Here is a 16,160-nt window from a genome sequence, read left to right on the forward strand (position 1 = left end):
ATCTTAGCTCACTGCAACGTCCGCCTCCTGGGTTCAAGCAACTCTCCTGCCTCAGCCTCTGGAGTAGCTGGGATTAAAGGCATGCACCACCACACCTGGCTAATTTTTGTATTTTTGTAGAGATGGGATTTCACCATGTTGGCCAGGCTGGTCTGGAACTCCTGACCTCAGGTGATCCGCCTGCCTCAGCCTCCCAAAGTGCTGGGATTACAGGCGTGAGCCACCATGCCCAGCCACTTTAGGCATTCTCTAAAACCCAACTGCAGTGATGCTAGATGTGGCCTGTGTCTCACATAGAATTCTGCTACAATACAGAGGTGGTGGCCACTAACACTTATGGCCTTGCACTTGTGTCATGTCTAATTCTATACTTAAATCATTCCAAAACAAGCCATATCAGTGCTGTCCAATCAATTTTTCCGTAATGCCAAATCTAGGCTAAAGAGTTCCCACTCACCACCAACACATACTAGCAGGTAGTAGTTGGACTGGTGGTTCACCTAATGCCAACTGAAACTTCAGCTCGCTGGCTCCACCCAGTGGTAGCTAATAAGCACAGCAACCTCATTAACATTGAGACAGATTTCCTCCCTCATCTGATGTTCAATCTTACTTACCTGAGATCAATACATTACATTAGCAGGGCCAAGGGACCGATGATCTTCAGCCTATGGCAATTAGAAAAGACGGAAAGGCAGTATTGATTACTGCTGTGGTGATTCCAGCCCTAATCTTTTAACCCTCAGGAAACCAGACAGACTCAGTGCCTTGATGGCACAACATCTTCATTAGATAAACTGGATTCCTTTCCTCAGGAGACCCAATCTGGTCCTCTACGTAAAATGGCCATTTCATTTTCTCTCAGGTCAATTTCACTCTCTTTTATGTGACAGCTAGTGCAGTCTTTGGGGAAATTCGTGGGTGATTTGAGTAGTAACAGCAAGGACATCACTGTAATTATGATAGTGCCATATATTTTTCTAGCACCTCTCCCAAAGGCTTATGAAGCCTTTTAGAGTCTTCATCCCTTCACACAACATTGCTTCAAGGTAGGGCCAAAGCAGAATATTATCACTGTTTTACAAGGAAAGACACTCCTGTGTGGTCTCAAAGCAAATGCTTTTAAGAGCTAAAAATTCCTTTCCCAGCTCTTCACCAAATGCCTTCTTTAAACATAAATACAAATTGTAATGTTAGCAGGTGCGTATTTACAGAGAGAAACAAAGATAATTTTACAATAGTGACCAATACTGTAGCTGCCAAAAAAAATCCTAGCTCAGAAATTTAAAGCAGCAATCCCATTTTCCCTACAGAAATGAAAACATACTGAACTTTCTTTTGTATTTAGCAGTAATCCAGCAAAATGTAAGCTTTAATATAGCGACTGAGGAGTGGTAGTTTGAGCCATGAGGTACCGGGGAGCCAGAATCCGCCTGGTGAGGACAGTGATGACCAGCAGGTGGCAGAAGTAAATTCCAAGCAGCCAAAAAAACAAAAGCATTCGGAGAATTTTCCCCCCTTCCTGAGGGGTAGGGTGGAGTTTGGACAGGAAGAACTGTAAGAAGCCAAGATCTGCGACAGTCCCAATAAATACAGTCTGGTCACAAGGATACAGGAAGGACGATCTGGGGAGGAATACCAACAAGAAACCATGCCAGGGACCTGAATGCAGAACTAGCCTCAGGTGACATGTTCTCCTGCACTTACAAGCACCGGCAAAACCACGCCCACACAGATGGGGGCAGACACATGTCTGGGTTTCAGTTTCTGCAGACCTTCATGATTTGCTTTCCTTTCTGTTTTCTCTGTCGCCCAGGCTGGAGTGCACAATCTCGGCTCACTGCAACCTCCGCCTCCCAGGTTCAAGGGATTCTCCTACCTCAGCCTCCTGTGGAGCTGGGATTACAGGCGCGTGCCACCATGCCTGGATAATTTTTATATTTTTAGTAGAGATGCGGTTTCACTAAGTTGGCCGGGATGGTCTCGAACTCCTGCCCTTAAGTGATCTGCCCACCTCGGCGTCCCAAAGTGCTGGGATTACAGGTGTGAGCAACTGTGCCCTTGGCTACCTCTTAATCACTTTAGCTCTACCTGGTGGCTATTCCTAGGTAGGTGGCCCCTCCCCAGCCCAACCCCACCGGTTTCCTTGGAGGAAACCATCCATGGTGGTTGGCTGCTGGGCCTTGACTCTCCGCCCAGCGTGTCTAGTGCATGGATGGGGTTCCTGCCCTCGACGCAGACATCTTCTTTTTCTGACTTTCCAAAAGTAGCGGAGAGGCAGGAGGTGCGTCGTGAGGTCTGGGTGCAGGACCTAGGAAGAAGAGGTTACAAGGAACCTGCGCCAGGAGCGTGCAGTGCCCTCGGGACAGACCTAGCCCCAGGGCCCGTGGGTGTCTCTTCTTTCCAGTGGACATTCCCACCCTTTTCACACAGCCCATAGAAAATGAAGCAGCAGCAATTTTTATTGAGGGACCTAAACTGAAAATAGGTTTAGAACATAATTTAAAAAAATAAAACAGCAAAAGTAGCAAAAAATATATGACCTTTTTAAAAACATTTTCCTTTTTTTTCTTTTTTCTTTGTTTTTAATATATAGCAACTGATGCCTCCCAGCCACCAGGAGCATCTTACCCGATGGGTAAATCTCTGGTAACGACCCTTTTAAAAAGACATGTAAATATATACTCAGATTTATACACTTTGTGTTTTCTTCATAGCTATGTACAGAGCCCCCAGTTCGGGGCTGGGCCCCAGGGCCACAACACTGCCCCCAACCTGGCCTTCACCTCACCATCCTCTGGTACCAGGCATTTGGTGAGCAAAGCAAACTAGTATTGGAATTAGTAAGCCACTGGCACCACCCATCTGGAGCAGAGGTCACCTTCGATCGAGGCTCGAAGCACTGACCTCCCTACTGCTGTAGCCCTGAGGACAAGGCACCTGCCACCAGAGTGCAAGGGGATTACGGGTGAAGGCGAAACAGACCAAACCGACACGAGAAAGCTCAGGAAGCTCTCACTTGCATGCCTGTTCATCGGCTCCCACTCCCCGCCCTCCAGGCAGTGCCTGGTGGCAGGGAGGGGTCTTGGTCCAACATCTGGGAGGGGATGAAGTGGCCGGCAGCAAGGATCTGCCTCTTTGCACCTCTCACCAACAGGTGGAGAGGAGGCGGAGGAAGAGGTGAGCTGAGCGGGGTGAAGGCAGGCCACACAGGAAGGCCCCCGGTAGGCAGCGGGCTCCTGCCAGCAGGAAAGGGGACAGGGACGGACAGGCAGTGAGTGGGCCTGACAGGGGCTGTGGGTGAGGGTTACAGCTGACGGTAGAGTCTGGGGAGGGCGTGTGGGTGGCAGTCAGCGGCGTTTGAGTCCGCCATTGGCAAGCTGGGCTGGGTGTCGGGGCAGGCAGGGCTCCTCGGGCAGCGGCTCATGAGAGAAGACGGAATCCTCCCCTGAGGAGCATGTAGAGCTCCGGGTGTCGGGAAAGCTCGGGGAGTACTGGTCCAGGGGCATGGACAGGTCCAGGTACTCCTGTGATGGGCGAGAGGAAGCAGTGATGGGCCGGGCCCCTCCTCCCTACTCAGGGAGGTGCATGCACGCAGTGGGGACAGCCTGAGCTCTGGCTCTGGCATGGGCAGCCTTACCTGGTTGGAGGTCAAGGCCACGATGCGGTCCAGGTCTTCCACCAGCTGCTTGAAGGTGGGTCTCTGTGAGGGCACTGCATGCCAGCAGTCCCGCATCATCATGTACCTGCAGCAGGACCGTAAGGTCAGGGAGGAAGGGCCGCCTACTGGAGATGGACACCCTCTCATGTAGCCCCCTGCCCCTCAAGCCCACTTTTGCCCCAGGGCCTGGCTCAGGGCCTCCGACATCTCCTCGGGCTTACAGCTCGTTGGTGCAGTTACTGGGCTTGTCCATGCGGTGACCCTCCTTCAGCAGCTTGAAAAGCTCCTCCACAGGCACACCAGGGTATGGGGAGCCGCCCAGAGTGAAGATCTCCCACAGGAGCACCCCGAAAGACCACCTGCAAATAAGCGGAGAGCCACGGGGTGTTAGAGCTTCTCCGCCTCCCTTCCTCCAGCACAAATCCTCCACCCAGGGCAGTGCCAGGAGACAGAGTGGAGAACAGATCAGCCTTTCAGTATCTGGAGCAGAGGAAATGACCACAGACAATGTTTTGTTTTCCTCTCTGGGGTGGAAGGAGGACTCCTCAGTCCAGGGAGAATGCAGGACTCTGCAGTGCTAGCAGCTCTCTATCCCACACCTCCCTGGCAATTGCTGTTACAAACTCACACATCACTCTGGTGGGTGTAGATCCGGTCAAACAATGCCTCGGGCGCCATCCACTTCACAGGCAGTCGACCCTGAAAGCAGCACAGGGGAGGTTGAGGTGGCCCCAGGCAGGGCTGTGAGAGCACAGGTGGGAAGGGACCGGGGGGGGAGGGGGGTTCTGAGCCCACCCCACTCCTAGCTTCTCAGATGAAACCACCAGCATAGGGCAGCCCTGTTGGCACTCACGTTGGTTGTCTTTTTATAGTAGTCGATGTGGTGAATGTCCCGTGCGAGGCCAAAGTCTGCTATCTTCATCACATTGTCCTCTGTCACCAGGACATTCCTGGCGGCCAGGTCTCGGTGTATGCACTGAGGACGGAGGAAGGGAGAGTGGGAAGCGGGGAGGTGAGGGAGCTGGAAGGCTCTGTGGGGGGGCTGCCACCCATGCAAACTGGCCGACTTGTGTCATAGGACTTCTGCCACACTGCTCTGCCCCCGAACCTCTGCTTTCCCTCCTCTAATACTCTCTGCCAGCATCAGGCTTCTCATCACAGCAAGCGCTCCTCCCTTCCCTCCCCAAATGCTGGCCCCTTATGCCTCTGCTGGGTCTGCAGGGGTGCGTGCTCCCAGGTCCTGCCTCCCAGCACTGCAAGTCCACATGTGGCTGGGCTCAAACCAAGCCAGCCCTTACACACCAAACACTGCACTCAACACTCACAGTTTCATTTTATCCTCATAACAATTCTACAACAGGTATTGTTATACCTTATTTTCTTTTGAGACAGGCCCTTGCTCTGTCGCCCAGGCTGGGGTGCAGTGGTGTGATCATGGCTCAGTGCAGCCTCAAACTCCTGGGCTCATGCTAGCCTCCCATCTCAGCCTCCCGAGTAGCTTGGACTACTGGCACGCACTACCATACCCAGCTAATTTTTTTTTTTTTAAAGACGGGGTCTCACTATGTTGCCTAACCTCATCTCAAACTCCTGAGCTCAAGCAATCCTCCCACCTTGGCCACTGCACCCAGCTGATATTATTCTTATTTTGTATTCGAAGAATTTTAAGATGCTAAGTAGCTGCCTGAGGCTACGCAGAAAGTGGCAGTGCACACATCTGACCTTCTATCAGTCTGACCCCAAGGTCACCTGGCTACATGGGTTCTCCTGACTCTGCGGTTCCCAGAGAGCCTAAGACAACACACAGGGTACACATGGCCAGTGCTCAGTGCATCTACTATGCTACCACAAGATGACAAGTCACAGGCTGGAGGACTGGGGGGACTCTGTTGCCACCAGAGTGCAAGGGGATTACGGGTGAAGGCGAAACAGACCAAACCGACACGAGAAAGCTCAGGAAGCTCTCACTTGCATGCCTGTTCATCGGCTCCCACTCCCCGCCCTCCAGGCAGTGCCTGGTGGCAGGGAGGGGTCTTGGTCCAACATCTGGGAGGGGATGAAGTGGCCGGCAGCAAGGATCTGCCTCTTTGCACCTCTCACCAACAGGTGGAGAGGAGGCGGAGGAAGAGGTGAGCTGAGCGGGGTGAAGGCAGGCCACACAGGAAGGCCCCCGGTAGGCAGCGGGCTCCTGCCAGCAGGAAAGGGGACAGGGACGGACAGGCAGTGGGCCTGACAGGGGCTGTGGGTGAGGGTTACAGCTGACGGTAGAGTCTGGGGAGGGCGTGTGGGTGGCAGTCAGCGGCGTTTGAGTCCGCCATTGGCAAGCTGGGCTGGGTGTCGGGGCAGGCAGGGCTCCTCGGGCAGCGGCTCATGAGAGAAGACGGAATCCTCCCCTGAGGAGCATGTAGAGCTCCGGGTGTCGGGAAAGCTCGGGGAGTACTGGTCCAGGGGCATGGACAGGTCCAGGTACTCCTGTGATGGGCGAGAGGAAGCAGTGATGGGCCGGGCCCCTCCTCCCTCCTCAGGGAGGTGCATGCACGCAGTGGGGACAGCCTGAGCTCTGGCTCTGGCATGGGCAGCCTTACCTGGTTGGAGGTCAAGGCCACGATGCGGTCCAGGTCTTCCACCAGCTGCTTGAAGGTGGGTCTCTGTGAGGGCACTGCATGCCAGCAGTCCCGCATCATCATGTACCTGCAGCAGGACCGTAAGGTCAGGGAGGAAGGGCCGCCTACTGGAGATGGACACCCTCTCATGTAGCCCCCTGCCCCTCAAGCCCACTTTTGCCCCAGGGCCTGGCTCAGGGCCTCCGACATCTCCTCGGGCTTACAGCTCGTTGGTGCAGTTACTGGGCTTGTCCATGCGGTGACCCTCCTTCAGCAGCTTGAAAAGCTCCTCCACAGGCACACCAGGGTATGGGGAGCCGCCCAGAGTGAAGATCTCCCACAGGAGCACCCCGAAAGACCACCTGCAAATAAGCGGAGAGCCACGGGGTGTTAGAGCTTCTCCGCCTCCCTTCCTCCAGCACAAATCCTCCACCCAGGGCAGTGCCAGGAGACAGAGTGGAGAACAGATCAGCCTTTCAGTATCTGGAGCAGAGGAAATGACCACAGACAATGTTTTGTTTTCCTCTCTGGGGTGGAAGGAGGACTCCTCAGTCCAGGGAGAATGCAGGACTCTGCAGTGCTAGCAGCTCTCTATCCCACACCTCCCTGGCAATTGCTGTTACAAACTCACACATCACTCTGGTGGGTGTAGATCCGGTCAAACAATGCCTCGGGCGCCATCCACTTCACAGGCAGTCGACCCTGAAAGCAGCACAGGGGAGGTTGAGGTGGCCCCAGGCAGGGCTGTGAGAGCACAGGTGGGAAGGGACCGGGGGGGGAGGGGGGTTCTGAGCCCACCCCACTCCTAGCTTCTCAGATGAAACCACCAGCATAGGGCAGCCCTGTTGGCACTCACGTTGGTTGTCTTTTTATAGTAGTCGATGTGGTGAATGTCCCGTGCGAGGCCAAAGTCTGCTATCTTCATCACATTGTCCTCTGTCACCAGGACATTCCTGGCGGCCAGGTCTCGGTGTATGCACTGAGGACGGAGGAAGGGAGAGTGGGAAGCGGGGAGGTGAGGGAGCTGGAAGGCTCTGTGGGGGGGCTGCCACCCATGCAAACTGGCCGACTTGTGTCATAGGACTTCTGCCACACTGCTCTGCCCCTGAACCTCTGCTTTCCCTCCTCTAATACTCTCTGCCAGCATCAGGCTTCTCATCACAGCAAGCGCTCCTCCCTTCCCTCCCCAAATGCTGGCCCCTTATGCCTCTGCTGGGTCTGCAGGGGTGCGTGCTCCCAGGTCCTGCCTCCCAGCACTGCAAGTCCACATGTGGCTGGGCTCAAACCAAGCCAGCCCTTACACACCAAACACTGCACTCAACACTCACAGTTTCATTTTATCCTCATAACAATTCTACAACAGGTATTGTTATACCTTATTTTCTTTTGAGACAGGCCCTTGCTCTGTCGCCCAGGCTGGGGTGCAGTGGTGTGATCATGGCTCAGTGCAGCCTCAAACTCCTGGGCTCATGCTAGCCTCCCATCTCAGCCTCCCGAGTAGCTTGGACTACTGGCACGCACTACCATACCCAGCTAATTTTTTTTTTTTTAAAGACGGGGTCTCACTATGTTGCCTAACCTCATCTCAAACTCCTGAGCTCAAGCAATCCTCCCACCTTGGCCACTGCACCCAGCTGATATTATTCTTATTTTGTATTCGAAGAATTTTAAGATGCTAAGTAGCTGCCTGAGGCTACGCAGAAAGTGGCAGTGCACACATCTGACCTTCTATCAGTCTGACCCCAAGGTCACCTGGCTACATGGGTTCTCCTGACTCTGCGGTTCCCAGAGAGCCTAAGACAACACACAGGGTACACATGGCCAGTGCTCAGTGCATCTACTATGCTACCACAAGATGACAAGTCACAGGCTGGAGGACTGGGGGGACTCTGTTCCCACCCTGGCATTACCCAGGGGAGCCTTCAGGTTCCACACCTTCTTGGAGGCCAGATACTCCATGCCTCGGGCCACCTGATAGGCGCAGGACACCAGGTCCTTGGAGGAGAGCTGCTCCTCTGGGTTGTGGCTGGGGTTGTAGCAGTATTCCAGCCCCGGGGGCCTCCGGGCCTGCAGGTACTCCCGCAGGTTGCCCTTGGAGGCATACTCCACGATGACATACAAGGGACCTGCGGGCACAGGAGAAGAGGCCACGGGGCCAGCAGCAGGTGAGCAGGTTTGGCTTCACCTCAAAGAAACCCCATCCCCAGCAGCACACCCTGGCCACCTCCCCTCTCCTGCCTCCTCTTAGGGGACCTGGGAAATCCATTCTACTACCCAAAGAAAATCAGAGAAATAATTATTCCCTGCATAGTCCAGAAAATTCTCAAGCAACATTGGGGTAAGAGCCCCAGTTTGTCTGTCTATTTATGTTGAGATGGAGTCTCGCTGTTGCCCAGGCTGGAGTGTAGTGGTGCAATTTTTGGCTCACTGCAACCTCCGCCTTCTGGGTTCAAGCGATTCTCCTGCCTCAGCCTCCCAAGTAGCTGGGATTACAGGCATGCACCACAACGCCTGGCTTTTTTTTTTGTTTTTTGTTTTGGGATGGAGTTTTGCTCTTGTTGCCCAGGCTGGAGTGCAATGGCGTGATCTCGGCTCACAACAACCTCCGCTCACGGCAACCTCCGCCTCCCGGATTCAAACAATTCTCCTGCCTCAGCCTCCCGAGTAGCTGGAATTACAGGCATGTGCCACCGCGCCTAGCTACTTTTTGTATTTTCAGTAGAGACAGGGTTTCACCTGTTGGCCAGACTGGTCTCGAACTCCAGACCTCCCTCAAGTGATCCACCTGCCTCAGCCTCCCAAAGTGCTAGGATTACAGGTGTGAGCCACTGTGCCTGGCCTATTTATTTTATTTTTGAGACAGAGGGAGTGTCTCCCAAGCTTGAGTGCAATGGCATGATCTCGGCTCACTGCAACCTCCACCTCCCGGGTTCCAGCAAGTTCTTGTGCCTCAGCCTCCTGAGTAGCTGGTATCATAGGCATGCACAACCAGGCCTGGCTAATTTTCATATTTTTAGGAGAGACGGGGTTTCACCACTTTGGCCAGACTGGTCTCGAACACCTGATCTCAAGTGATCCACCTGCTTTGGCCTCCCAAAGTGCTGGGGTTACAGGTATGAGCCACTGCACCCAGCCTGAGCGCTCTTAGCCCATAATTACTCAGCTGCCTCTGTTAACACACCATGTGTGTGAATCTAGGTATCTGTATTCTTGAATGAACACCAATGAGCGGAGTCCAGACCCCGAAATAACACATTTTAACCTCTGCTAGTGTGGCCTCTCTTAACCCCCTTCCCTAACTGTGGCTGAGAGAGGCCTTGGGACTGATACCGCAGCTCAGATCTTCTGCCGGCTGGGCAGGGAAGGCCAGTCTGGCCGGTACCCACCGTCCTGCGTGCAGGCCCCCAGCAGGTTGATGATATTCTTATGCTTCCCAATCATCTTCATCATCTCCATTTCTGAGATCAGGTCTGACAAGTCTTTCTCTGTTGCGTCCGCTTTAAAGAACATGTTGAGACTCATTTACTTGGGAAGGGAGGGCAGGATAAAGGCTAAGGGAGTGGGGTATGTGTCGAGGGGCTGCTTTTCCCTGGGACTTGACTCTCTCCTCCCCACTTCCATCCAAACTTATTTTCTCTTCCGTCTAATGGGAGTCGTTGTTGCAATAGGTGGTAGTGAGTGGGCAGGGATGTGGTGAGGAAAGCCTGCAAGCGATGGATCCAGGATAAACACCTGACCACAGCCCAGGTTGATACCAAGGAACAGAGTGAGGTCACAGAACAATCTCAGGGTGCAGAACACCCCCTCCACTCCCAGGTAACCCCAAGCAGGCAGGGGAGCAGTTGTGGGCAGCAAAGGCACCAGAGAAGCTGTTCTGCTGGGGCCGAGGCCTGCTGCTTGCTTGGAACGGGACAAGATTTTCTTTGCAAGGACAGAAGCATCACTTACACTTCAACATCTTCACAGCCACTTTGGTCACACGGTTGGGTTTGTCCTTGTCCAACCCGATGGCCTCTGCCAACACCACCTGCCCAAAGCAGCCCTCTCCCAGGGGTTTGCCTAAGACCAGTCTTTCAGGGAAAACAGAGAGTGGCATAAGTTGGGGCTGGTGAAGTTCAAACCTTGAGAGGCACCCCATCTCCACCTCTCTGTATTTCACCCAACTGCAAGCAGAAAGTGGCAATGTTTCTGCAGGCATTTCATGAACCCTCACCGCCCAGAAGGTGTTAGTATATGCACCTTCCACCACTAGAATAGCAAGCAAGGAATGCCTTCAAAAAGTTGGGAGTTAAAGTATTATTACTTGTCCCGAGGCAGCTCCCAGCGAGGGTCTTCAGGAAGCTCATACTCGGAGACCCCTGCTAGCATGGGAGTCCCACTGGAGGAGAGCCGTGATGGCCGAACCAGAAGAACCCCAGAGTTCATGGACGCACTGGAGTCAGCAGACACCTGCAAGGAAGAGTGGGGTCACCCTAGAGCAAGGAGTGGGGTCAGGGGTGACTCCTTTCAATTCCTAGTCAGGGCTTCCCAACAATGGCAGACACGTGTCTGTGTATCTGATGTTCCTTCCCCAACACAGAGTGTTTCAAAGACCATGGCAGGCCAGGAGGCCCAACTTCTAGGACTGACCTATTTCTGCCATGAGCTGGCCTTTCTAGACTTCACTCACCTTTAAATTAAGCAGACCAAATGCACCTCTTCCAGCTTGACATTTTATAACTGATCATCGCAGTAACAACTCTGTTCTCCTGACTCTTTGCAACTACTTTGCCTTAGTTTATGGATTCCTAACTCCCAAAGCACCTTCCAGAATGAGCACAGGCTTCTGAGGAAACGGCCACTCTTGCACACACCCTCCCATGCAGAAGGGTGGGCATACAGGGGACAAGGGTATGGTATGGCTGATAATGGTTTGGCTGTGTCCCCACCCAAATCTCATCTTGAATTCCCACGTGTTATGGGAGGGACCTGGTAGGAGGTCACTGACTCATGGGGGCAGGTCTTCCCCGTGCTGTTCTTGTGATAGTGAGTAAATCTCACGAGATCTGATGGTTTTTTGTTTGTTTTTTTTTTAGACGGAGTCTCGCTCTGTCGCCCAGGCTGGAGTGCAGTGGTGCGATCTTGGCTCACTGCAAGCTCTGCTGCTGGGTTCATGCCATTCTCCTGCCTCAGCCTCTCGAGTACCTGGGACTACAGGCGCTAGCCACGACGCCCAGCTAATTTTTTTGCATTTTAAATAGAGATGGGGTTTCACGGTGTTAGCCAGGATGGTCTCGATCTCCTGACCTTGTGATCCACCCGCCTCAGTCTCCCAAAGTGCTGGGATTACAGGCGTGAGCCACCACACCCAGCTGATCTGATAGTTTTATAAAGGGGAGTTTCCCTATACAAGCTCTCTTCTCTTGTCTGCCCCCATGTGAGATGTGCCTTTTGCCTTCTGCGATTGTGAGGCCTCCCGGGCCACGTGGAACTGTGAGTCCATTAAACCTCTTTCTTTTGTAAATTGCCCAGTCTTGGGTATGTCTTTATCAGCAGCGTGAAAATGGACTAATACAGACAGTCCTCTTCTCTACCCTGCATCTCTGCACTTCTAAGCAGCCCTTGGGGACAGTTCAAATTCATGTTATCAGCTGCACATTCCGTCCAAATAGGACTTCCTCCCAATCCATGTCCCAGGGGTCCGGAGGACTTGCAGTGGGATATGGAGGGTGCAGGAAATTCAGGGGCTACGCTAGCTTGAAACAGACTCTGGAACACTTAGTTCATGACATTCCACTGTGCCTTGCCCAGAAGCCAGAAAACAAGGCCCAAAGTTGTAGATTAGGGACAATGGGAGAGGGCAGGGCATTAGAGGCCCAGAGAGAGAGGTGGTGCTGAGTGTGCAAATCCCCCATCTACTTTCTGTTACCTGTCTGCGCAGAGGGATGCTCTTGGCCAGCTTGTGCACAGCCATCTGGCTGTGGAAGTCGCTCTTCTTGGTGCCACTCTTCATCTTGTAGACGATGACCGACCCTACCATGCAGGAGATGAGGAAGGCCCCTGTGCAATAGATGATGATCTCCAGGTACAGGGGCGAGGTCATCACCGTCGGCCTCTCTTCCAGAGCTGAGTCAGTGCGAAGAGGGTATTAGCAGGCTCGGAGGGCCCCGTCGATGCGAGGTCCCGCTCCATTAGAAAAACAACACTTATCTCCTGTGTCCTGGGAACTTTTAGGGAGGAGAAGAACTACGGCAGGTTCTAGCTAGGACCGGAATTGTGGCACGACGAGGATCAGACAACCCCCTGATCTTGGAGGCTGCCTTCAATGGACTCGAGCCATGGAAGAGGGATGGCCTAGAACCATCGTGCTACATCCTCATTAACTCCTGAGCCTCCTCGCTCAACTGGACTGGAGAGGTACAGGCACCCAGGGACCCTGTAAGGGCCAACTGAGAAGTCACTTCTGTGTGCCTTTCTTGGTCTCCTTTGGGAGCCATGGCCCTTCTCTGCAAAGCCTCAGCACTGTGTGCGTGCACTTAACATGCAGGGACAGAGGTGTTTCTGAGTCCTCTGTCCCTAAGAAGCCACAGGGTCCCTGAAGGCAGGGTTGGTGCCTCGTTTATTTCTGCAGGCTACAGTACCTGGTGATGGTGGCACTCACAGAATGAGGACAGAGGACAGGAGGGGAACCAGCCTGTGCCCTGCTCAATGTCCCACTTTGGGTCTGTGTCACCTCTGTCGGGGCACACAGGTAAATATTTACTCCTAGCCAAACCACAGGCAAAGCTGACTTAATTTCCAAAAATAAACTTTTCTGGTAGTTCTTACAAATTCTACTTATAGGTCCCAACTCCTAAAACTTAAGGAAATGCGGCGGCAGGGGGCGGGGTTGCACTTTGTTATTCTCTTCTCCTACCTTCCGATTAGGATTCACCGCCCCTCCCCCCCATAGCCACAGCAGCTAAGCCAGTTCGGTCCACCTTTCCCTTCAGCACGGAAGGCTGGGAGGCTTTCATCCCAGCACGTGCAGCACTGGTTTCACGGAACACGCTTTGCCCCACGGGTATGAACACCCTCCTCCTTCCACAGGCCTCCTCCCAACCTTCCCCTTTAAAACCCAGCAGCCAGCCATGGAGGCGGCACCCCTGGGAACCTCCCCAGAGAGGCATGAGGCACGACCCCAGACTGAGCCCAGAGGAGAACGTCCCAAGGTCTGACAAGGAGACAGCAGAGCTGATAACAGGGAGAAGTGTTGCTGTTTTTTCTTTCCCTGATGTTGAGGAACGAAGACAATTGATTGGGAGCACATGGGGAGCACGGACAGGACCAAGACAGGGACAATGATAAAAACAGAACGCTTTTCTGCCTCCACTACGGGCATCCGTAGACCCTGACAGGCAAGTAGGGCAGAGTGGGAAAGGAGGGGAGAGAGGAGAGGGCAGTGCCAGCAGGAACAGCCAGACCCACATGCAGGACATTCCGAGAGACAGCAGCAAGCCCTGGCCCCGCGGTCACCAGCCACCACCCTGAGCAGGCTGCAGGCTCCTTCCTCCCTGGCTCAACACACAGACTTCCCCTCTTGGGAGAGGAGAGACGGCAGCAGCCAAAGAGGATACATGGGCGTCATGAAGCCTGCTGCGGCTGCCTGAGACAGGCCTTTCTGAAGGCAGCTCAGTTCACCTGTCCAGGCTGACCTCTTTCTCCAAAGGCAAGAGGATGGTAGTACAGAAAGGGTGGACTGCCCTTTGCAAGCAGCAAGCCCCACCCCTGGGCTGAGCACCTGAGAAAGGAGAAGAGGCGTAGGGCCCTATCTGAGACTTTTCAGACACTCAGTGCCCAGCGGACTGGGGAGGCTGCTGGACCCAAGGACGGAAGGAGCCTGCCCTGGAGGAGTCCGGCTGCAGGGTAAACCCAGATTCCGGGCATGCATTGCAATGGCCAGGGGGAGAGCAGAGGCAGGTGTATGGGTGGGAGGCCTCCGTGCGCCTGCAAAACTAGGGAAGCTCTTCTCTGAGCCGAGAGGATTCAGCTCTGAAAGCTGGGGCAGGATGTGGCACCAGGCAGGCAGGAGCCCATTCTTCCAGCTCTCCTGCCTCTGTGTCTCCCCGAGCCCGGAAATGCATGCTCCCCCCGTGCCCGTGGCAAGGGCAGGACATCGAGAGGAGAAGTTACAGTGTGTACCTTCCAGAACGGTCAACCATGCAGAGTGATGGGAGAGTCCGATAGAGTTACCCGCCAAGCACGTATACTCCCCTGCGTCCTCAAAGGAGACATTTCTTAAGTGAAGCACCTCCATCTCTTTGTCGGTGGTATTAACTCCAGCAGTCTAGAAGAGACAATGGAAGCAAAATGGACAAGCATAGGACATGAGACCTCTAAGAGACGCAGAGCAAGGGAAGGAAACAGAGAGAAGGGGGACCAGAGGAAGAAACGCTCCCCCGCATCTTCTTTGCAACAAGGAACAAACGAAAACCACCAGGCAGCAAAACCTGTTAGAGGAAGAGGGTGAGACCCTTAGGGAGGAACTCCGGCAGACCTGAGAAGATGACGGCTGGTTACGACCCTTCACCAGACGCTGGCAGCCACTGGCCCATCCGAGCATGCGGGCGGTGAGCGGCATGGAGAAATGGGGCCGGCGGGCAGGGGCTGTTTGGTTTCAGGTAAAGATAGCCAGAAGGTGAACACAGGAGGGATGGCGGGGGCTGCAGACACACACATGCGCACACACACACACTCGCGCGCATGTGTGCATACACAGCCAGCAGATGCGAGTATGCAAGGGAACGCCTAACCCCTTCTCTCTTTTTTAAGAGATGGGGTCACATTCTGTCAACCCAGGCTGGGGTGCAGCGGCATAAATGTAGCTCACTGCAGCCTCGACCTTCTGAGCTCAGGCAATCCTCCTGCCTCAGCCTTCAGACTAGCTGGGACTACAGGCACACACCACCATACTTGGCTAATTTATTTAATTTGTAGAGATGGGGTCTTGCTATGTTGCCCAGGCTGGTCTCAAACTCCTGGCTTCAAGCGATCCTCCCACCTCAGCCTCCCAAAGTGCTAGGATTACAGGCATGAGCCACCGTGTCTGGCCTATGGCCCCTTCTCTTAACCACCACTCACTCACACCTTCAGTCTGAAGTACTATTTGTAACACAGCAAGACCGTGTCCCCGTGAGTCCTCGCATGGATCCACACACAGCCAAGGAACACACAGAAGGCAGAGAGGGAGCCCGCAGACACCAACACAATACCAAACCAAACCAGCCTCCCAGGCCGGGTATTTTTCCATGGCTCTGGGCACTAGAAATACAGTAGGGTGGCAAGGACAGTCCGGTACTGGCTTCTCCGCCTGCCCCAGCAGCTTGGGGCCTACATCAAATCCCCAGCACAGGATCCCATCCATCTCCCCATTACCTTTTGCCACAGGTCTGGTGACAGTGAGCCACGCAGACTGGTTAGCTTCACCAATATAATTGGAAACCTTACACACATACTCCCCGCTCTGGGCCTCTGTCACATTGAACAGGGTCAGCACCTCCGCATCCGAGCTATTAATCCCCGAATGCTGGAACAAACCAACGACACACCAGTCAGTTGGGCAAACGCTGAGACGTGGCCACGCATGTTGCTCCCGTGTAACTTTCAGGCAGGCCCAGGGAGCGAAGGGAGATGTTAAGTGAGATTTATTATCTTTCCCTTTTAGATTTTTTTTTTTTTTTTTTTTTGAGACAGTGTCTCTCTCACTCTGTCACGCAGGCTGGAGTACAGTGGCGTGATACCAGCTCACTGCAACCTCCGCCTCCTGGGTTCAAGCAGTTCTCTTGCCTCAGCCTCCTGAGTAGCTGGGACTACAGGTGCCAACCACTACACAAGGCTAATTTTTGTATTTTTAGTAGAGATGGGGTTTCACCATGTTG

General features: G+C 53.8%; 2 protein-coding genes across 2 annotated transcripts in view; both read right to left on the reverse strand.

Moving 5' to 3' along the window:
• Positions 1–957: 957 nt before the first annotated feature.
• On the reverse strand, positions 958–5,645 carry LOC105549145 (fibroblast growth factor receptor 1-like). Its single transcript, XM_011993571.1, has 6 exons — positions 5,601–5,645; positions 4,515–4,637; positions 4,290–4,360; positions 3,883–4,020; positions 3,641–3,746; positions 958–3,527 (listed from the first exon to the last, which is right to left on the reverse strand). The coding sequence occupies exons 1-6, from the start codon at positions 5,643–5,645 to the stop codon at positions 3,351–3,353; spliced, it is 660 nt and encodes a 219-aa protein (XP_011848961.1). The 3' UTR covers positions 958–3,350.
• LOC105548990 (fibroblast growth factor receptor 1) overlaps positions 5,526–16,160 on the reverse strand; it is a 57,000-nt gene continuing 46,365 nt past the window's right edge. Inside the window, exons 9-19 of the mRNA XM_011993293.1 lie at positions 14,425–14,569; positions 12,173–12,369; positions 10,568–10,713; positions 10,213–10,334; positions 9,651–9,761; positions 8,200–8,390; positions 7,121–7,243; positions 6,896–6,966; positions 6,489–6,626; positions 6,247–6,352; positions 5,526–6,133 (exon numbers count right to left, since the gene is read on the reverse strand). Coding sequence (XP_011848683.1) covers positions 5,957–6,133; positions 6,247–6,352; positions 6,489–6,626; positions 6,896–6,966; positions 7,121–7,243; positions 8,200–8,390; positions 9,651–9,761; positions 10,213–10,334; positions 10,568–10,713; positions 12,173–12,369; positions 14,425–14,569 — 1,527 coding nt within the window. The 3' untranslated portion in view covers positions 5,526–5,956. The remainder of the gene's footprint in view (positions 6,134–6,246; positions 6,353–6,488; positions 6,627–6,895; positions 6,967–7,120; positions 7,244–8,199; positions 8,391–9,650; positions 9,762–10,212; positions 10,335–10,567; positions 10,714–12,172; positions 12,370–14,424; positions 14,570–16,160) is intronic.

Source organism: Mandrillus leucophaeus, unplaced genomic scaffold (genome assembly GCF_000951045.1).
Source record: "Mandrillus leucophaeus isolate KB7577 unplaced genomic scaffold, Mleu.le_1.0 Scaffold111, whole genome shotgun sequence".
Classification (NCBI taxonomy): domain Eukaryota; kingdom Metazoa; phylum Chordata; class Mammalia; order Primates; family Cercopithecidae; genus Mandrillus; species Mandrillus leucophaeus.

Bases quoted from the DNA above. Each gene is read 5' to 3' on its own strand.
- LOC105549145 (XM_011993571.1), bottom strand. From the start codon at position 5,645: ATGAACAGGCATGCAAGTGAGAGCTTCCTGAGCTTTCTCGTGTCG. The intron at 4,638-5,600 runs GTTTGGTCTGTT...CTCCGTCCTCAG, and splicing joins TCCTGAGCTTTCTCGTGTCG to TGCATACACCGAGACCTGGC. The intron at 3,747-3,882 runs GTAAGCCCGAGG...GTCCTGCTGCAG, and splicing joins AGTAACTGCACCAACGAGCT to GTACATGATGATGCGGGACT.